Below are 22,880 nucleotides of genomic sequence, written 5' to 3' on the forward strand. Positions count from 1 at the left end.
TAACTAACGGTTTTTTTTTACCACAGATGAATTTTCATATTTATTGGTCGGTATCGTATTATTTATTTATTGGTAGCAAACTTTACTTTACTATTTGACTATAGTTTCTTAAAAATGTTATATGAGAATAAATATTTAACAAATTAATTGGATGTAAAAATTTAGAATGGATCATAAACAATATATAAGATAGATGGATCAATCCAGTTATCACCAATTGGTTTTAGTTTGGAAGTCTCATCTAGTTTAACATGGTATCATAGCCCGATCCATGCAATCCAACCTGATCTACATCGACCCGGCCCAAAGTTGGCCTTCGATCTTTGCTTGAACATTCCGAGATTGACGCTCAAAGAGCCATCATCTCGAATGACGTATTAGGGACAAAAGTCCAACATCGGTAGTTGAAAAAGATTATAAGCAATACATAAGATAACCACTCCATTTATCACTAATTGGTTTTAAGTTGAAACTTCATCTAGCTTAACATAAACGGTTAAAAAACAACTTAATATTTGTATTTACACCAAAAAAACAATATTTATTTTATATAAAAATATACGTTTACTTTGCAACTTTGTCGATATGAAATTGATCTGTTATATTTTATAAATGAAACTGGTCAACTTTGCGGTTTTAAATATTTTAAAATTTATTAGTTTGTTGAAACTTAGTTTATTTGTATGTGTGAGTGCTCGCGAGTAATTATATGAACTTTCATGGCATTCATACTAACAGCAAGTAACGTGACTGGTAGATAGAAGATCTTGGTCTAATGGTCTTGTATCAAATGTAAAAACATAACTAGTGTTTATTTGTAAATTTGTAAATACGCATAAGAAATCATGTGTTAATGTTAAGTGCTCCCAAAATATGTTTTACAGATTAGAAAGCTCAAGATTCAACAAGGTATAGCGTTTCCTATTTGACTGAAACCAAAGCGCTGAAAAACAGCAACAACTAACTGTACTTCAATGTAAGAGTTGCCTTCATAGCCCACAATACAAATCTCACTTTAAGCTATAGAGGATTATAATGAGAGCTATATGATTTTGTATTGTTTTCTATAGCCGAAGATATATTACATCTCAATGTCTTCGAGGTCTGGTAAAGGGAACCTGAGAAGAGCTGCAATTCCAGTGAGTTGTGCCAACTCTGCAAATCATCAACACTGTATAAGAGTCTGGCACAGTAAAGAAGAAGGGATAAAGAAGGAAACACTCACGTTCCCCTGAAACATGCATCGACGAGAATATAAAAGCCTCTCCTCCTGAATCTTTCACCGACTCCACCAAATCCACATACTTTTTCCTTGTTTTCACGTCAGAGTTCCTGCACAAAAAGTTTATAACAACATCAATCACATTTACCTTTTGAAATTATAAAAAGTCGAATTAGGATTGGTACTCCTTTCCATTACTGAACCTGAAAAGCTCATCGGTGATGAGAAGTGTTTGGACTGCCATTCGCTCATGAGCAACTTCTACATGTTTTGGTCCATAGCATGCTCGAGCTGGATCCTGGATTAGATAAAGCAAACGAATCTCAAGACGCATTTATATAAATATTAAAACGATTGAGAATATTTCTCTACTCATCGCAAAAGAACCTCACATTTGAAAGCATGGTGAAGAAATCGTTGAGAGCTTTGACCTACAAGAGGCAAAATTCACATCAAGCAAGTGGATGATAACGGTACATTTCAAGAAGAATTCAAATAAGCAACCAGAAAAAAAAATCCAAAAGACAATAAAACATTCTTATACACTTAACCAATTTAGCAATTCAAAGCTAAATTGACAAATTAAATCACCTCTTTTGCTGCTTTAGTATCTTTGATCATATTCATCACGTTGGGTGCATTAAGAACCTCTCCTAGGCTATGTCTGTGAGCCAAAAACATAATGTTAGAAATCAAAAAAGAAAAAAGAAAAATTGAAGGCTTTATAGAAGTGAATAAGCAAAACAATACAAAAAGCTATTGATTTTTGTAACTTGGGAGATAATTATTTTGACAGGTTACAGAAACACAATACCTATAACCAGAGTTTGTGTGCACCAGAATTATACGTGATTTGTTCTCAATTATAGGTCTCAGCTGTCTTCTTTCAGCTTCCAATAACAAGTGACGATGAAACTGATCCTGAAGATAAGAAACAATCAAAAAAGCTTATCATATATGTAAGGGAAACCTGTAAACCTTGGAAGTGTTTTATACTAGTATAAAGCTTGCCCAGCTGCATTTGAAACAATGATTAACCCTCTGTAAGTTTTAGACACAGCCTCGAGATACAAAAAATTACCTTTGTAAAGCCGGGACTAGCGATCACTGCACAACGAACGACACTGAAGTCAACATGTTTCGCAAAGGCCTGTGATATTCCAAACAGACTTTCAGAATATATGTGGAACTAAAACAACAATACGAAACATGTATACTCTGGGAACTAAAACAAACCTGCAGAACATTCTCAAAGAATTTCTTCAAAGCCTACAGAAAAAAATTGAAGGGGTAATATCAGAGAAATTCCATCAAACCATAGTTTTGGACATCTATATAGTGAAACTGTGGAGGAACATACAGATTCGTAACCAGCAATTGCAGGTCCATGCTTCCTAGGAATTGATGTTTCTATTCGTGCACGGCTACTTGTCACACTGCCAATCATAAAAAAAAAAAAACAAGATCAGAAATGAACGAAAGTAGAAATACATGCCGTCAAAAGAGTAAGTAGTACCTTCTGCCGACAAGGAAGATTTGTCCAAGTCCCTCTTGCATTAGAACTACAGCTAGATCAGCACTAGCAGCGGGATCTATGCAAGGAAAAAAAAAGAAAGATAAATAAACTTGAGTCCGAATATAAATATTGATTTGCAGGCCTATGAGCATATACAAAATCAAAGGAGCAGCATACCTGAGGCCTGCTTGAGTGTATCAAGCGCCAATGAGTCCCAAATTCCCTGAAACTCACACACACCCATGTACACACTATCGATTACAAATGAAGTTTTAAGAAGGAATGAAAAGTTCAAATCAACCACCAACATAGTAAGCAGGCTGCTATAGAAACAACATCAAGACCTAACTACAGCAAGGTAGCTTCTACTTCCAAAACTGCTTTAAATGGGATCGTGTACTTTAATAACCACAGTTAAAGGCAATCTGACTCTTCTACGCATAATAAATATAAATACTAAAAGATAATTATCTTGCAAATGGACGCATTATGCCACACTTACAAGGTAGAAAGAGAACAGAACTTGTGAAGGATAAGATTAGTAAAAAAAAAAGAGGGGCATCTACCTTTCTCAATACAAAAGGTCGTTTCAGCTCAATCTCCAACGTATGGAATGCACCAATCTGCGATACAACACAAGCTTCAGCAGCACAGACACACACAAATAAAAATCTATATGGTAGAAGTCAGCGTCTCAATCTACCTTGACGTGATCATTCTCCAGGATATTCTTGCCACGTATGCGCAGAACAGCCGCGTCTTTGTCATAGTCCACCTCCTAATTCAATGAATAAAGAAAATATTAGACAAAGACACCTTCCAAGACCCAAAAGACAAACCCGTATGAACGCAAAGCAATATAGTACATTTATTGACATTGTAGAGAAGTATTAACAAAGGTGCAGCAAACCAATCCCATAAAAAACATACCTCAACTTGTACTTCGAGCTTCAGTCTAACACGTTCAGAGTCTCTTCCCCCACCAGGCACCTCTCTCTGAACCTTTCTGATAACACGAAAAAATCCTTTTTAACGAAATGGTGTCACTAGTCTCAATCAAACAAACATAAATCCCTTGAGAGTGTACCTAAAAGTGACAGCCATTACACTATCTCGGACGGCAATGAGGTTATAAGCATACCAGAGATCATCAGAGTCCTCAGCCACCATCTATATTTAGCAAAAAAAAAAAAAAAAAAGCAATTCAATTGCAGTTAAAGCTTAGGGCTTCAAACATCCCAATAGAAGAAGGGAATCAATCAAACAACCTTAACGCTTCCGGGTCCATTACGAACGAAATCTCTGCGGACAATCTTCATCGTAATCTCGCTTTTGAAGAAGGTATGTTCTCTAGCAGAGTCTAATAAGAAAACACAGAGAGATGAATAAAAGTCTCTGAATTTGCACATAAATCGAAAGGCGATAAGCGAATTGGTGAAGTAAAGAGAGACGTAAAGTTACAAACCTCCGGCGAGGGTCTATGTTAATGTTAGAGAGGTTCGGAGACTCGATCCACATACGCAGAGTTTCGATTTCGACAAAGTCTCTCTCGTCTGTAGCAGCTTCTGAAAGGTCAAAACAGCCCTAATGCTAAAATCCAATTTTATTACTAGTAGATTAAGACAGGCCTGTTTTATTTAATACACAACTAAGTGTTTCTAAAATCCAATTAAAACTGTCGGGGTAAAAGAGTCATCAATTTAAATACGTATTTTGAGTAAATGAATATCCCCACGTATTATTTGAGAAGCATTACAATTTCTTTTTGTAACCACATGTCATCACCAAAATGATTCTTAGAATCATTAAAGAAATATGTTGATCCATCTAATTATATAATAATTTTTTTATTAAACTAACAATAAATTCATCATTATTGTACTTTATTATTTCCTTAAATAAAATTTACGGAATTGCCTAATGTGGCTAAAGTATATATGGCAATGATTTTGAATAATAAAGATTTGATAAAAATAGTGTATCTTCTATCATATTTGTTTAATTTTAAACTATTAAATAAATTAAACAACCACAATAACCATATAATAAAAATTTAGATTTTTATGTATATGTTATATTTTGAATTTTTACAAACGGCTATAAATTACTAAAACTGTTAAAAGTCTCACATTCAAATTTTATGATCCATGGTTTAAAATTTTTGTTATGAAAAAATACAAATGATTTCAAAAATTATATAAGTAAAAAGTCTAATTTAATTAATTATTAAGATTAATATATATATCATTTTAAATTAAACTATAAACCATATAAAATACAATATTTTAGTTTCAAAATTTACTTTGAACAATTTTTTTGATAAAAGTTTTGAACAATCATTGACAACTTATTTTTTAAAAAATTATAAATTACTAAAACTATTAGTTCCACAATGAAAATTTTGTTATCAGTAATTTTTTTTCTATAAAAGATACAAATGATAAAAAAAAAACTATATGAGTAGAAATCATCATTTAATAGACATTAATATTAAATATATACTAAAATATATTATCTATATTAGTATCATTTAAATTTAATAACATATCCTATCAAATATAAAAAAAAATATTTTTTGGAATAATAAAATTGATTTATATGTTCGAACCAATTTAATTATATATTTAATAGTTACTGACTTTTAATTATTTAATATATATTTATTATTTCATAATATGTAAAAATATTTAATACATAAAATAATTTATATATATAATGTTGATCTCGCGCACGGCGCGGATCTTAACCTAGTTATTCAATAAAACAAAAAAAATATATATATATTTCTAGATCAAAAAAGGTATATCCCATTAGAAAACTATCCACTTATAATGAAAATTTTAAAAACATATAAAATCTGAATACGACTTTTTATTATTAATATATTGATCAAGTTTTCATAAACAAGTTTAAACAGTGGACTGCTAACAATTTAATTGGTGAAAATAGGTGCTGAACCGGGATGGCCCCAGTTTTTCTAGTTGATAAATAATAAATTTCAGATATTGGTATTGTGTATGATGTTTGTTTTGAACTTAGTGACCAATGTGTAGGGGGGAAAATAGAATAAAGCCAAAAGAGTAACACAAAAGTCAGTAGATAGATAGATACATTCGAAAAGAAAATTCAACAATGAAAATTATATCAAATCCTAAACTTATCTACCGACAATTTGAAGAATGGTCATCGCTGGTGATGGACGGCATTGCGATACGTTTCGATATGCAGCATTTAATGTACTTAAAATACATAACGTGGTCCACTTCACTGGCAATAAACAGCTTATAGACTTTCCTATATTTATTTGGTATGACATCAATTAGTAATTCAGTAGTATTAGTTGCACAAAAAAAGGAAATACATAAATTCGTTTTAGATCCTCGGCCATGTCTTTCTGTGATGTTTCTTATTACAACTTGTTATTCTTAAATCTTAACTGATGCAACTTTGAATGGAGATAATGCATGGCGAGAAAAGATGAGTGTGCGACAGATGCAACAAAATACGTGCGTTTCATCAAGGACTAGGTCGAAGCTCTGGTAATTAACAATGAATTAATACAGATACAACTTACCGTCGACGACAACTCATACCGAATTAAAAATTGCCTAACTTATATGATTCAATATCAAAACATTAGTTTTTATGTGACTATATTACAGCAAGCCAAGTTGTGCTTGTGAACGCGTGAAGGTTGACATGTCCTTTATAATTGTTTAAATGATGCTCATTTTACTAACAAAAATTAATAAATGTCTCCTCCTCGGAGAATCAGAACAAAATATCTGATATTGCCATAAAGAATTAGCTCAAAATCTACATCTGTAAGCTCCAATCATATGCCAAATGATATGTGATTAGAATTCCAAATCATATACTAGTAAATTTATAAAATCCATCTCCCTTGTAACCTTGTTAATGATTTTTTTCTCAAGTGCAATAAAACATCCGACCAAACAAATACATCATAGTTGTAGTGTTGGTACAAGCAAAAAAGACAGTTCGTGAATTTGTCACATATGGCGTGTATTTTATAAATTGATAGTAATAATATCAAGAACTAAAATAGATTTGGACAAAAGAGGTCTAGAAGACAAGAACAACAAGTGCAGTTTTCTTGAAAGCGATGTGTTTGATTTGTTATATTGGTAAATTAAAAAAATAAAACGCATATTATTATAATCGGTAGATTAGAGAAGAGAAACTATTTCATCTATATAAAGACATAGAGAGGTCTTTCTTCCTCACAAGTCATACCACCAAACTTCCATTTCAGCTCTCTCTCTCTCTCTCTCTCTCTCTCTCTCTCTCTCTCTCTCTCTCTCTCTCTTGTTCGAGGTCCTTCTTTTTTCTTCTGCAAATCCATCACCTGAAACTCAAGTAATCATCGAACATGATCTCTGTCGTAATCGTCGCCGAGCTACTGGTGGAGTACACATCAGCTATCGCTAAACTCACCGTCGGGATGCTTCCTAGACGGCCAGGAGGCGACAGCAACGTCGTAAGAGTTGGCGGTTTCATCTTGCCTTGTCCTTCTCCTTCGAGTACTAACCGGTCGTCGCCGTTCCCGGACTTTTCTTCTCATCTCGTAGACTTCTGATCTGCTTGAAGACTTTTTAGAGACTTTGTTGCGGATCTTCTCCTCCTTCTTGATCTAATTGAAAAGTGACGGCTGAGTTTTTTTTCCACTGAGTGTATCTCTCTGCCTCTCTTTCTCTAGATTGTGATGAATCGCTTAGAACTTTGTAAATTTTTGTATCGAAATATAATAGAAAGTTATACATCTTTGATGAACTCCTGATCTTTTTACCTAATGATGATCTTCAAGAAAAAAAAATTGTTTGCGGTGTTATTCACATTAATGACGATGAATAAGTAATAACTTCATTTTATATGACGTCAGAAATAGATGAAAAATAAGCAGGGAGAAGAATACAGTATATAACTTCATATTTGAGATAAGTCGCCTTTAACGGATTAAGTTCATTAAATTATTTAGCTTCCAATTCCGAATGTTCAACTGTTTTGGTCTATGAACTATATATATTTGAAAGTTGGTTATAAGTCAATTTTGGACCGTGAAGACATTCGGACGATTGAAAACGATTTAATTTTAACTTCAGCATCGGAAGGTAGAGGTAGGCAAACGAGATTTTGTAACAACGGGATAGAAACAAGAACTTGAAAGTACTTCACATTTTCGACCCAAGAAAAAAAGTACTTGGAAGTAAACAGATCTTATCCCATTTTATTTTCTCAACTTAGGTTTGGAACGAAAACTGGGATGGGAACATCGGTAACTAATATAACATATGAAACATTAGTATTTTAAAACAAATGATGAAAATATCAGCCATAGCAGATCAAAATAACATAAATAATTATACTTATATTATTACTTAATTACTACACGAGCTACTCGTAGATTTTAATAACCAAAGTTTGTTATGAGTTATGACAAAGACAACGCCATATATATATGCTGCTATACTAGCATATACAAAGAAAAACAAATCATACACCCCATCCCGTTTCCAAACAAGAATAAATATATATCAAATATAAATATATCATATATGTCAAAATATATATGATGAATAAAGTTTATTATATTTCAATAGTATTGTAGATGGATATAGAATAGGTAAAAAAAAATTGATAAAAAATGAAACTGAAAATAACCAACTCCATCTGATAAAACATTCACAAGAAAATTGAGCTATGAAGATGCGACGACGTGTTAGAGTTTTGATTATTTATCTCTAGAAGTGTTAGTTCCCAAAAAATTGTGTATCTGCTGGTGAATTAAAAAGGTGATGTCACTGCTGAGGTATATAAGTAAAAATAAAACACACCTGATTATCGGTAATTGACTAGAGGAACAGCTAATTCTAAATGTGTACGCGGTTCATTTTTATATTTTGTCTGTTTTAAAGAGAAATATATTGGTTGTCAAAAACAAAAAAAGAGAAATTGTTGTGTACAAGAGTGTAAATCGTGTGTCTCTTGTCTTATTAATCTCTGAATCAAAGTGTTCCCTTATATAGGGCATACAAGGGATAGACAAAAAGGAAAGTATCCAAATCATAATCCTAGAGTGAAAAGGAAAACCTCCTAATAGATAAACATGAAAGGTAAATGGAAACGTCTAAGTAAAGAGGCGGCCGACTCTCTTTCCCCTTTGGGCCGCGGTCTCTCTCTCTCTCTATGGGCCTCGGTCTTGGCCTTTGGCTTCTAGCAATCCACATTGTTCATAACACTCCCCCTTGGATGCTAGAACCATATGGGCTCGTATCATGCATGATGTTGCCTCGTTAAAACCTCTCTAGGAAAACCAAAAAACCCAAGGTGGGAAAAAATGGAAACCGTAGACAGGAAAAAGAGTACAACGCATGACACTCCCCCTGATGAAGGCATCACTGCAGATCCTTCAGGCGACGCATCCCTATCTGATGAACCAGCTTCCTGAACGTTGAGGTTGGCAGAGACTTGGTGAAAAGGTCGGCTGAGTTGTCGCTGGATCGGACTTGGACTACGTGAACCTCCTTTGCCTTCTGCAAGTCGTGGGTGAAAAAGAACTTGGGCAGGATATGCTTGGTCCTGTCTCCCTTGATGTATCCTTCCTTGAGCTGAGCTATGCACGCTACATTGTCCTCGTAGATGATCATTGGCTCCTCTTTCTCTTGTCCCACGGACAGACCACTCTCTTTCAAGACATGGCCGGTCATGTTCCTCAACCAAACAAGCTCACGGCTTGCCTCATACATGGCTATGATCTCGGCGTGATTAGACGATGTAGCAACTAAGGATTGCTTTGTTGAACGCCAACATATTGTGGCTCCACTATGTGTAAACACATATCCTGTCTGAGATCTAGCCTGGTGTGGATCAGATAAGTACCCAGCATCTGCATATCCGACCATGTTCTCTCCTGGCCGGTTGGTATAGAATAAACCAAGATCTTTTGTTCCTTTCAGATATCTGAACAGATGCTTCACACCATTCCAATGCCTTAAGGTCGGACATGACCCAAATCTGGATAGTAAACTCACGGCAAAGCTTATGTCCGGTCTAGTATGACTAGCTAAATACATTAAGGCCCCAATGGCACTTAAGTAAGGCATGTCCGGTCCGAGTGCTTCCTCGTCCGGTTTCTTAGGTCCGAATGGATCCTTCTCAAGGTCTAAGGACCTCACGACCATAGGACACGGTAAGGGGTGTGCCTGGTCCATATTGAATTGCTTGAGTATCTTCTCTGTATAAGTTTCTTGATGCACAAGGATGCCATTTTCTTTATACTCAAACTGTAATCCCAAACAAAACTTAGTTTTCCCTAAGTCTTTCATTTCGAATTCTTTCTTTAGACATTCGACGGTTTGGGAAATCTCTCCAGAGGTTCCTATTATGTTGAGGTCGTCCACGTAGACAGATATTATAACATAGCCCTTGCTGTCGAATTTCTTTATGAATATACATGGACTTATTGGATCGTTCTTATAACCCTCTTTGGTTAGGTACTCGGATAGCCGGTTATACCACATTCGACCTGACTGTTTTAAACCATATAAAGCTTTGTTCAGCTTGATGCAATGTTGTTCTCGAGAACCTTTCTTATCTTTGAGCTCAATACCCTCTGGAACTCTCATATGTATTTCATTGTCCAGTGGTCCGTACAGGTATGCTGTAACTACATCCATTAGGCGCAAATCAATGCTCTCTCTCACGGCCAGACTGATTAAGTATCTCAATGTAGTCGCATCCACCACAGGGGAATAAGTTTCCTCATAGTCTATTCCTGGTCTTTGTGAGAATCCTTGTGCTACAAGCCGTGCTTTGTATCTCACTACTTCTCCTTTCTCATTTCTCTTCCTTACAAAGACCCATTTGTATCCCACTGGTTTGACATCTCTAGGTGTCAAGATTATAGGGCCAAAAACGCCTCTCTTTCTCAATGATTCTAACTCCACGTTTATAGCTTGTTTCCATTTGATCCAATCCGATCTTAGCATGCATTCTTGTATGGACGTGGGTTCTAGATCCTCATCTTTATCCATGATCTCAAGTGCTACCTTGTATGCAAATAAATCATCAACGTTGATATCTTTTCTGTTCCATTGTTTTCCAGACATCACATGGTTTATAGAGATCTCTTGATTGTCCGGTTCTGGTGTCCCGTGAAGTCCAGCGTCCCGGACCTCACTTGGAGGAACGACCGGATCATCGGGTGTGGACGGTTCACTCGGCTCAACCGTCATGGTCGGCTCGACCGTTCCATCTATGTCCTGGACGGTTTTCTTAATGCTCTCGGATCCAGCACCTTTCTTGGATTTCCGAGGCTGTTTGTCTTTGGAACCAATTGGTCTGCCACGTTTTAGACGTTGCTTAGACTCTGTAGCCACTTGACATTGTCCATCTTGGACGTCTAATCTTACAGGTGCATTACAAGCCGGGATGTGTGATATTGTCACTCTATTTGGGTCAGCAAATGTATCTGGCAATCTATTAGCTAGCTCTTGAAGATGTATTATCTTCTGGACTTCTAAATCACAATCTTTAGTCCGAGGATCTTGCCAAGATGTCGATGGTCTAAACCATTCTATTTCTTTTGTTATCAACCGGCTGTTATCTCCCCCTAAGGACGGATATGTGGACTCATCAAACTGTGAGTCTTCGTATCTGGCCTTAAACAAATCACCGGTTGTTGGCTCAAGATACTTTATAATACTTGGGGATTCATATCCTATGTATATTCCCATCCTCCTCTGCGGTCCCATCTTAGTTCTCTGTGGTGGAGTAATTGGAACGTAGACGGCACATCCAAATGTTTTTATGTGGGACACGTCTGGCTCATGACCCGTAAGTAATTGGGATGGTGAATATCTATGCTCACTAGATGGCCTGATGCGAATCAGTTCCGTAGCATGTAAAACCGCATGTCCCCATGCTGATACCGGAAGTTTAGACTTCATAAGTAATGGACGGGCTATCAGCTGGATACGTTTAATGAAAGATTCGGCCAAGCCGTTCTGTGTATGGACATGTGCCACGGAGTGTTCTACTTTTACCCCCATGGACATACAGTATTCATTAAACGCCTGGGACGTGAACTCACCAGCATTATCTAGACGTATAGTCTTGAGTGGAAAATCTGGAAAATGTGCTCTCAGCCTTATCATCTGAGCAAGTAGCCGTGCAAAGGCTAAGTTCCGAGTGGACAACAGACATACATGCGACCATCTGGTCGATGCATCAATGAGGACCATGAAGTATCTAAACGTCCCACAAGGTGGGTGTATCAGTCCACATATGTCCCCTTGGATTCTTTCCAGAAAGTTTAAGGTTTCTTTATTAACCTTAGCTGGTGATGGCCTAGTTATGAGTTTCCCTTGTGCACATGCAGCACATGTGAGATTTCGTGGGATCACTCCTTTAAACGTGTGCCCTAATGAATTCATCATTAGTTTTCGCATCATTACTGTTCCGGGATGGCCAAGCCGGTTATGCCATAAAGTGAATAGCTCTGAGGTATTTGCCTCGACCATACTGATCCGTGCATAGTAAAGACCAGTAGACATTGCGGGCATGGTCTCTAGGATCTTTTTATTGCCTTTGGTGATCAAAGTTATGTTAAGGAATTCTTTGTTTCCTTCTTCCCATGTTTCAAGGTGAAAACCGTTCAACCTTATGTCCTTAAAACTCAATAAGCTTCTTCTAGAGCTTGGGGAATACAAGGCGGTTTTGATCTCTAGGTGAGTGCCTTTGGGCATCATCACATAGGCCTGGCCGTGACCTTCAATCAGGCTGGCCTCACCCGCAATGGTTTGTACCTTTGCACTTTGGAATGTGAGATTCATGAAATACCTTTTGTCTCTAAGGATCGTATGACTTGTGCCACTATCCACCACAAGTATACTCATCTCATCATTCATTTCTATAAGTAAAATTTACTAGACTTTAGAGACTTTGTAAAACTTTTATTATAAATGTCATTTCATAAAATAAAAACACCAAATCAAAGACATAAAGCAATAAGACAATGTGATTCGAAAAACTAGTCCTTTAGACAATCAGAAGTTTCAAAATCCATTTGGTCATCTTTGTTGTCCCTGTCGGATTCATCATCAGCATCATACCCATATCCTTTTTCATCATGACCGTTTTCTTGGATCATGTTTGCCTCCGGATTCTTGTTCTTGATACTCTCTTGATAGAGTTCGCACAAGTGCTTTGGAGTTCTGCAGTTCTTGGCCCAATGATTGTCCATCCCGCATCTGTGACATAAGGACTTGGTCGTGTGAGATGGTTTGGATATGCCACCTCGTCCACGGCCATAACTCCCTCGGCCCCGACCGTAATTGGAACCACGACCACGGTTATTGTGGTTTCCTCTTCGGCCGGTTGAGTAGTTATCTCGACCGTTATGATTGTCACGTCTACGTCCTCTGTACCCACCACGGCTATGACCGTATGGTTTCCTGTTGTCTTGGGCGTAGTAGGTTTCTTTGGGATCTTTCTTTTCAATGTCATGGGCTTCGGGTAATGGTGCTGTCCCGGCCGGTCTAGCTCCACTGTTCTTCATGAGAAGCTCATTATTTGCCTCGGCCAAGAGTAGACAGGAGATCAGATCAGTGTATGTGGCACAACCTTTTGTTCTATATTGCTGTTGCAACACAAAATTCGACTGATTGAAAGTCGTATAGGTCTTTTCAAGCATCATCACATCAGACACTTCTTCACCACACAGCCTTAGTATTGAGACGATTTTGAACAAGGCCGAGTTGTACTCATCCACGGACTTGAAGTCCATGAATATGAGATGCATCCAATCGTGCCTTGCCTTTGGAAGCAACACCATCTTTTGGTGATCATATCTGTGCCTTAAAGCATTCCAAAGATCCAATGGATTCTCAATCGTCATGTACTGATCCTTAAGACCTTCAATGAGATGATGGCGCATATAACATATGGCCCTGTATCTATTCTTTTCATTCTCATTACTGTCCTCGATGATAGTATCACCGAGTCCCTTGGATTTTAGACTAATCCTTGTGTCTAGCGCCCACTGCAAGTAATTGTCTCCGGAGAGATTCAGGGCTGCATAGTCTCTGTTTGCTATTTTCGACATCTGATCCACATTATCATACAAGACATTAGATTTATAATGGGATCACGTGGCCGCATGATATATGCAAGCTCGGCCACAACACGTCTTATGCATTTATGATGTTCAAGCAATTCTAATTCGACCATGGTGCTATCAAGCAAGCCGCACGGCTATATGAACAATCAATGGGTTCGGTTATGCAATTCTAAATTTACCATGGTGCGATCAATCCTAAAAATCAATTCTACATGTACTAGGATGATTAATGCCACACGGCCATATGAGTTTTAATGCAATCAGATTCAAGGTCAAGTGTTTTCTATATGCTGGCCGATCTTATTCTTAATCAGTTGTGAATGCATTACCATGTTTGAATTTATGCAAAACGATCTAAGCATTCCTAGGGTTTCAATCTTATCAACTTATGTCTAAGGTTTCAAGGCCTTAAGTATTTTTAGTTTCAGACAGATTAATTCAAGCAATCTAAACAATCCTAAACCTCAATTCAAATCAGACATCAAGCAATCAAGATCAATCTTAGAATCGGTTACATGTTTCCTTTAGGGTTTAGGGTTTTCGATTCCTTGATTAGGGTTTATCAAATTCGGATTCAATCAATCAACATACAGCAAGTTCTAATTGGAATCAAATCATGTTTCTAGTTCAAGAGCTTTGTTGATTTTAATCTATGGTTTCTTTTAGGGTTTCATCAGGACATTGTTTCCATAATGATGGAATTAGGGTTCTTCCTATTCTAGGTTCTCAGATTGTGTTTATACCTTAGTTTCGTAGGGGTTTATGAACCGGACCACCAAAGAATGGAAGGGACTTCGAGCTGAGAAGATCGGACGTCTGCTGCCTCCTATCGGGTCGCGGACGGAGTCGATCGCGGCTGGAGGTGTCTCGGCTGTGAGCTGATCAGGGATCGGATCGTCTCGGGTCGTCTCGCGGGGTTCGGGTTCGATCGCGAGCTGGGTTGCGGTCCTTCTCGGTCTGGAACGTGATCTGAGAAGCTGAGATGGGTCTCTTAGGTTCTTGATGAACAAGGGACAAGATCAGGTTTGGGTTTTGGTTTTGGATCGCCGGCTTAGACTTTTAGGTTTCTAGGTTTCGATTTTGGTCTCAGGGTTCAGAGGCTATCGTGCTGATAACGTGTTGTGTACAAGAGTGTAAATCGTGTGTCTCTTGTCTTATTAATCTCTGAATCAAAGTGTTCCCTTATATAGGGGATACAAGGGATAGACAAAAAGGAAAGTATCCAAATCATAATCCTAGAGTGAAAAGGAAAACCTCCTAATAGATAAACATGAAAGGTAAATGGAAACGTCTAAGTAAAGAGGCGGCCGACTCTCTCTCCCCTTTGGGCCGCGGTCTCTCTCTCTCTCTATGGGCCTCGGTCTTGGTCTTTGGCTTCTACCAATCCACATTGTTCATAACAGAAATATATTAAAATATGAAACACGAGTCCGAGTAAGGACGACCAAAGTGGAGGAACTCAAGCTGCTTTGGTCTCCCTCCGTCTCTATATAAACAAATAAAGAGAGCTCTCTCTTTCTCACAAGTCATTTAACAATTTGCAGCTCTCGAAGTAGAACTCAAGAAACTTGTAGATCATTATTCTCCGGCGAATATTCAAGTCTCATCAATCATGATCCCCGTGGTAATCATTTCTGAGCTATTGGTGGAGTACACGACGTCTCTCGCTAAACTCATAGCTGTGATTCTTCCGAGGCGGCAAGGCGACGGAAACTTCGTAAGGATTGGCAATTTATCCGTGTATTGTCCTCCTGGATCGTCGCCGGTTCCAGATTACTCTTCGCATCTAGTCAACTTCTGATCCCTGACGTCGATGCTTTACCTTTTCCCCTTCTATTTTTTTAACAAGTAGATGAGTGACAGCTGAGGATTTTTTTTTCGCCCTTTTCGGATACTGGGCAGCTAGAAATTTGTAAACATTTATCGTATTTGAATTAATAGAGATTATGACAGAATTTTCTTAATTTATGATAATTGATCATCTGTTCTGTTGGGTCCAATTAGTAACTGTCCCGGCCAATGATGATTTTCAAATGTTGGTCTGCTTGTTGGAAATGTATTAATAATGAATACGTGATTTTACAAACATAATGGTTTTAAAATAAAAGGTGGGTTAGTGGAACGAATTCATAGTGTACTTATAAGATCAAGTTTTCATATAATTTTTTTCACGAACGTTTTAATTGGTAAAAATATGCCATTTGTCAGATAATTAGATAAATACTCTTAAATATCACTAAATCAAAATTTTGTTTAAAAATAATCTACAAGGAAAAAATTCTAAAAAAACATTCATTAAAAAGTTAAAAAAAAATATACACATATGAGTTTAGAGTTTATTATTTAGAAAGTGTGATTCACCGTTTAGGATGTAGAGTAATTTAGTTTTTTTATTGATAATTAATGTTATTTTGTGAAAGAAACTAAAAATAGTATCTATGAAATTTACCGTTGTAATATGTGGTTTGATTGAAAATCAGTGACCAATGAAAAAAATAAAGCCAAAAAGTAATACAAAATTCAGTAGATAGATAAATTCGAAATAAAATTCAAACAATCGAAAGTATATCATATCTAAACCTCTTGGCTATTAATAAAATAGAAGTATGGTAATTGCTAATGATGGACGGCATTGTGGTACGTTTATGTCGGCATTAAATTCGTTTCTCTAATTAAATACTCTAGCTAAGTCTGTTAGTTGTTTCACTAGCAGACTTCTGAAGATTTATTAGGGTATGACATCAATTAGTTAGTTGCACAAAAAAGAAAGACATAATTTCGTGCAACTAACTCCAGACGTAAACAGTTAGGTTTATAAATATCAAATTAAAGTAAAAACAGAAGTGTTTGAATTTTTAATCCAGAAAGTGGACTACATGCCTATAGGTGCGATTCATCAAAGACTAGGTCGACGCTCAGGTAATTAACAATGATTTAACTCAGATACAACTTACAGTCAACTACAACTCATACCGAATTAAAAATTGCCTAACTTATATGATTCAATATTATTTTGTGCGACTATTTTACAGCAGCCGAGTTGTGAACGCGGAAGCTTGATATGTCCTTTATAATTGTTTAGGCGATACTCCTTTATCATCTATATAATTTATAATATCTCCTCGTCGCAGAATCAGAACAAAATATCTTATATTGCCATACAGATTTTACAGCAGCCGAGTTGTGAACGCGGAAGCTTGATATGTCCTTTATAATTGTTTAGGCGATACTCCTTTATCATCTATATAATTTATAATATCTCCTCGTCGCAGAATCAGAACAAAATATCTTATATTGCCATACAGAATTAGCTCAAAATCTACATCTGTAAGCTCCGATCATATGTCTAATTATATATGTGGTTAGAGTTCCAATAGTATGCTACTAAATTTTTAAATCCATCTCCTTGTTATTGATTTTTAAGTGCAATATACATCCGACCAAACAGTCATCATAGTTATAGTCTTGTACAAGCAAAAAAAAAAGATAGTTCATGAATTTGTCAGACTTGACGTGTAAAAAATAATACTAGTAATAATATCAAGAACTAAATAGATTTAGACAAAAAAATCTAAGATATTTAAGATTTGTCTAGTCTATACAAAGATTTATGCATGTTTTCCATTTCCCTGTTTCCAATCAAGAATGAATAAATGTCACTATATGCCAAAAAAAATTACCAAACAAAAAATATATATGTCAAAATATGTATATGATAAGTAAAGTTTTATTTTATTTTGAATAGCATTGTAGATGGATCTACGAGAAAAAAAGCACATTTATTTTATTAAACGTAACTGAAGATAACCAACTCCATCGGATAGACATTCACAAGGAAATCGAGTTATGAAGATGTAAAGACGTGTTAGAATTCTGTTTATTTATCTTTTGTGTAAGTGAGCTGTAACCCCAAACAAGGTTGTATCTGCTGAGTTATTTTTTTATTTCAAAAAGTGATGCAAGTGCTGAGCTGTTAGTAAATAAAACACATATGATTGTCGTTAAGTTTATTAGAGGATCAGCTAACGCGAAAGGGACAAGCGCGTCTTCATTTTTATGTTCTGACTGTCTGAAGAGAAATAAAATTATATTAAAATACGTACACGAGTCCGAGTAACGACGACCAACGTGGAGAAACTCTGGCTTTAGGCCTCTATATAAACAAATAAAGAGAGTTCTCTCATTCTCACAAGTCATTTAACAACTGTAGCTCTCGAAGTAGAACTCAAAAAACTTCTAGATCATTCTTTTCCCGCGAATATTCAAGTCTCATCGATCGATCATGATCTCCGTAGTAATCATTGTTGAGCTACTGGTGGAGTACACGACGTCTCTCGCTAAACTCATCACCGCTGGGATTCTTCCGAGGCGGCAAGGCGACGGAAACTTCGTAAGGATTGGCAATTTCTCTGTGTATTGTCCCCCTAGGTCCTCGCCGGTTCCAGATTTCTCTTCGCATCTTGTCGATTTCTGATAACAGCTGAGATTTCTTTTTCCCCTTTTGGATACTGAGCACAGGCTAGAGATTTGTAAACATGTATCGTATCGAATTATATAATACTAGAAATTATGATTATGACAGCCTTTTTCTTAAGTTATGTTAACTGATCATATGTTCTGTTGTGTCCAATTGGTAATTGTCTCGACCAATGATGATTTCCTAGAATTGACCTCCTTTAAATTCAGTCACATTTTATAGTAGAATTCTTTCAAAAGATAGTCGGTGATAAAACAACTTTACCGATATATATATAAAATTTCATATCCATTTTGGTGATATGGACTCCAATTTTGTAGAAAAATAGAGGGACTATTAAACTAAAATGAGATGAACCTAAAAGGAAAAAAAAACAAATAGAATGTTCTAAAACCAAGTAGACCAGAAACACACTGACTGAGTATTTATTTATATATACTTTATTGGGTAAGTGGTATATGAAAAAGCAGCGGCTAATGGTATATGCCGTATCCGTATTACATCATCAACATCACTTCATAATTTACTGTAAAATAGAGTGATGAAAAAGCAGCAGCTAATGGTATATGCCGTATCCGTATTATGTGAGCTAGGTCATCTGAGCTAGGTATCTTCAACATCACTCCATAATTTACTGTAAAATAGAGTGATAAATAAATAAATAAATGATTACTAGTGATAAACAAACAAAAATATGAAATAATAATTACTTTTTTGTTTGTTTATCATTCAATTTTTCATTATATTTTGCAGTAAATTATGGAGTGGGACTAGAGATACTCCACCTTGAATTTTGTCATGTCACCAAAACTGTGACAGTTTTGTCTGCAACGCGTGTCAATTACTAAAGAGTAGTATAATAAAATAAAGAAAAGGAAAGCGATATTCGTGTACAAGTAGTAGGTCTCGAAAACACTGGGAGCTAAAGGTTTGTCGCCTATATAAAGAGATTTATACATGTATGGTGTCTCTCACTTCCAAACACCATAAGAGATAAGTGAGAGACTTGTAGATTTCCGGCGAGAACCGTTATTAAAATTTCCTATTATCAGAGATAATGATTTCTGTTGTTATAATCACTGAGCTACTGGTCGAGTACACGACGGCACTCGCGAAACTCGCGGCCGGGATTCTTCCTAGACGGCGAGGAGACGGTGACGTTATAAGGATTGGTGGTTTCTCTCTCCGTTTTCCTTCTAGATCGACACCTGTTCCAGATTTCTCTTCTCATCTAGTTGATTTCTGATCTGCGCAAAACCAACTTTCTCAGATCTCAGTTTTGTGTTCTTCTCCGGAGCTTTCTACGAGATCGTGGCGGATGAGAGACTTCGTTTTGAAGAAACTTTCTCTAGATTTTGTGTTGAGTGCTTGGTCAGAGCTTTGTATAATTGTATCGAGTTATTAATAGAGAATATGGTTTTGAAGACTTCGTTTTGAAGAAACTTTCTCTAGATTTTTTTTGGCTTCACTCTTCTCTTCTGACAAGACGCACTTGTCTGTTTTTTTTTTTTTTGAAAAACAGACGCACTTGTCTGTTTAGACTTTGTTCTTTACCTTTTAAACCATCGTATAAGCCAACTGGTTGTATAGCGATGGTTGCAACTTGTAAAATAAACAATCAAGTTCGTAAAACCAAAACTATCGTTTTGACTGGTATGTGTTAAGGAAAAATAAGTGAAATGAATAAAGCAGAAATACATAATTTACTATAGTTATTTAATAAATATAAATATATGAAACTTTAGAAAAAAAGCCTTAAATTTTTTAGAGAACTGAAATAAAGTTTAAACAAACGAAAACATTACTACATTTTATACTTAAAACAAGTATATTTTTAGAAAATAAACAAATATTTAATTTTTTTTGGCTCCTATGTATTTCCTACGATAGTTACCTGTCAATGATTGTCAAACCTGCAACCTTACACGTATTTTTTAGACATTAATTGGTCTGCTTGGACCGGTATGAACTGAATCAACCCAGTACCACTGAGCTGAATATCATACCCCAATAGTTGTAAAAGAGAACGAATGGACCTCCGTGGTCATCTAATATCCACACAGAAGAGTTGGGAAAGAAAAATAATAAAAAGCTCGTGTGGTATAAAAGTCATGCTTGTCTTCCTACTCCAATGTCTATCGCCCTATGGACCATTTTTATCAACATTTGTCGACTTACTAGTAAGCAGTATCTTAAAATTGACATTTATGGTAATTAGACAGATGATATGTGTATGAGTATGACAAGTCAATGCATGTGGTTTTTTTTCCTCAAATTATTGAAAATAATCAGCTACTATTGGGAGGAACTTAATTTCGTTCACTTATTTATTTGATTTATAAAATGTATCAACGTTTGTAGTTACATTGATGTATACACATAGAAAAGGAGAGAGATAATAGAGAAAAATAAAGGGGAAAAGGAAGGGTTAGATGGATGAATGGGAGGGTACAAAGCAAAGTGTATGAATTTGTAGAGACACATTAAACTACTCGTAGACGTGTCTCTATATTTAGAACTTAGAGCAACATTATCAATGCCAACTCTTATCAAACATCTTAGAATATTTAATTAGTATTTTTAGTCTAAGAAGTTTTCTAAGATACTTAAATAAAATACAACATTATCAATAGAACTTTTTGAAGGTTTTTAGGTATAAAATATATTTTTTTATTAATAAGTAGTAATTAAGATATATCCATTTATATTCAATACATTAAAAAGAGGAAAAAAAAATCATTTAATTAAAATTACAAACATTTTATTACATTCCTTACATAAAAAAATAAAAATTCATAAATCACACATTTTATTCAATTCATAGAAACTTTAAAATCATTGGTTATTTGAAAGATGTCGAAATTTAGCCCAAATATTTTCAATTAAATCGAATTTTAATTGTTCATGAGCTTGTCTGTTACGGACACTCGATCGACGATCCATTGCAGTGCTGAGATTTGAATTCGGAGTAACGGTGAATGTATCCTCTACCTCGCTTTCTTGAAATTCTCTCACGTTATACTGAGTGTATGTTGATCGTTCATCCTCGACAATCATATTATGGAGTATGATGCATGCTTTCATAATATTTGCTATTTTGTCTTTATCCCATAACTTGGATGGATTTTTCACTACGGCAAATCTAGATTGCAGAACTCCGAAGGCACGCTCGACATCTTTTCGAACAGCTTCTTGGGTTTTAGCAAATAACGAATGTTTCTCACTTTGTGGAAGTCGGATAGATTGAATAAAAGTCGCCCATTTAGGATAAATACCATCAGTGAGATAATATGCCAAATGATATGGATTACCATTAACATAGAAGTTCACTTCAGGGGCAATTCCGTTAATAATGTCATCAAAAACGGGGGATCGATCAAGAATATTAAGATCGTTCACAGTACCTGGAGCTCCAAAAAACGCGTGTCATATCCAGAGGTCACTTGAAGCTACCACCTCCAAAACAATTGTTGGTTTTTCGGTTCCTCGGGAATACATTCCTTTCCAAGCAGTGGGGCAATTCTTTCACTCCCAATGCATACAGTCGATGCTGCCAATCATCCTCGGAAACCCACGTTGTTCTCCGATATAGAGAAGTATTTGCAGATCCTCTTGTGTGGGTTGGCGTAGGTATTCATCACCAAATAAGCCGATTATTCCGACGGTAAATTTGTGCAAAGATTTCCGAGCTGTCGTTTCAGCAAGTCGGACATACTCATCAAGTGAATCAGCTGCACCGCCATATGCTAACTGTCGTATTGCTGCGGTACATTTTTGTAGGGGTGTTAGACTAGACCGTCCGGTACAATCTGTTCCTTGTTGAAAATACGGTATGTTGGTTTCGAGACGTTGCACAATATGCAGGAACAAAGATTTGTTCATTCGGAACCGTCGGCGGAATAACTCGGGATTGTAAGTTGGAGTCTCGCTAAAGTAATCATTCCAGAGCTTCTGGTAGCCGTCTTCTCGGATGGGTTTTCACGTTGCCTTCTCTCCTTAGAGGCAACTGATGGGTTTTCACGTTGAGCTGGAGCCTCTGGTGCTTGTGAACTAAAAGGAGGTATCTCCGATCCTCCTCCAAAGTTTTGACTCGGAGGATAACTTCCATACTGGAAGTTTTGACTGTGGAGAAGATGGCTATAACTAGGGGAGTCACTATATAGATTCGAAGGATTCCTTGAATCCATAGCGAGGAGAATGAAAGGATTATAAAAGACAGAAAGAGAAACAAGAGAGAAATAAGAGATAAAGAGATTACTATGACAAGAATTATAGCTTCTTGCCGTTATATAAAGAAAAAAGAGAGAAAGAGATCATAAAGAGCTTTAAAGAAAGACCTAACCATCAACTACTATGGTCTAATCAATAGTTATTACAACACTTAAAAGCCATCAAAACAATGAATCATCTCACTAAATATTTTCATTTGGTTAGAAACAAAATACACTCAAGTTACAATGAGCAAACAATAAACTTATATACTCCTTACAGACTGATTACTCGTTCGAAACTAACTACAACAGTT

The 22,880-nt window shown here is 36.1% G+C and overlaps 5 protein-coding genes across 5 annotated transcripts; 3 read left to right on the top strand and 2 right to left on the bottom strand.

Annotated features, from left to right (window-relative positions):
* Window positions 1-843: 843 nt before the first annotated feature.
* On the bottom strand, window positions 844-4,348 carry LOC106407055 (protein PELOTA 1). The gene is made up of 17 exons (XM_013847834.3): window positions 4,204-4,348; window positions 4,007-4,098; window positions 3,826-3,908; window positions 3,669-3,744; window positions 3,442-3,516; window positions 3,305-3,361; window positions 2,916-2,961; window positions 2,739-2,814; window positions 2,583-2,658; window positions 2,459-2,491; window positions 2,304-2,372; window positions 2,037-2,143; window positions 1,814-1,886; window positions 1,615-1,653; window positions 1,426-1,520; window positions 1,226-1,332; window positions 844-1,155 (listed from the first exon to the last, which is right to left on the bottom strand). Exons 2-17 carry the CDS (start codon window positions 4,055-4,057, stop codon window positions 1,082-1,084), a joined length of 1,137 nt encoding a protein of 378 aa, XP_013703288.1. The 5' UTR covers window positions 4,058-4,098; window positions 4,204-4,348; the 3' UTR covers window positions 844-1,081.
* A 2,640-nt stretch (window positions 4,349-6,988) lies between these two features.
* LOC106409131 lies at window positions 6,989-7,532 on the top strand. Its single transcript, XM_013849812.3, has one exon. It carries the CDS (start codon window positions 7,132-7,134, stop codon window positions 7,336-7,338), a length of 207 nt encoding a protein of 68 aa, XP_013705266.1. The 5' UTR covers window positions 6,989-7,131; the 3' UTR covers window positions 7,339-7,532.
* Window positions 7,533-12,789: 5,257 nt separating this feature from the next.
* LOC106408473 lies at window positions 12,790-13,695 on the bottom strand. Its single transcript, XM_048764348.1, has 2 exons — window positions 12,959-13,695; window positions 12,790-12,844 (listed from the first exon to the last, which is right to left on the bottom strand). Exons 1-2 carry the CDS (start codon window positions 13,693-13,695, stop codon window positions 12,790-12,792), a joined length of 792 nt encoding a protein of 263 aa, XP_048620305.1.
* Window positions 13,696-15,332: 1,637 nt separating this feature from the next.
* Window positions 15,333-19,781, top strand: BNAC07G50440D. The gene has a single exon (XM_048763167.1). It carries the CDS (start codon window positions 15,491-15,493, stop codon window positions 15,677-15,679), a length of 189 nt encoding a protein of 62 aa, XP_048619124.1. The 5' UTR covers window positions 15,333-15,490; the 3' UTR covers window positions 15,680-19,781.
* BNAC07G50460D lies at window positions 19,252-19,781 on the top strand. The gene has a single exon (XM_013849714.3). The coding sequence runs from the start codon at window positions 19,413-19,415 to the stop codon at window positions 19,599-19,601; it is 189 nt and encodes a 62-aa protein (XP_013705168.1). The 5' UTR covers window positions 19,252-19,412; the 3' UTR covers window positions 19,602-19,781.
* Window positions 19,782-22,880: the final 3,099 nt, after the last annotated feature.

This window comes from Brassica napus, chromosome C7 (genome assembly GCF_020379485.1).
Source record: "Brassica napus cultivar Da-Ae chromosome C7, Da-Ae, whole genome shotgun sequence".
Classification (NCBI taxonomy): Eukaryota; Viridiplantae; Streptophyta; class Magnoliopsida; order Brassicales; family Brassicaceae; genus Brassica; species Brassica napus.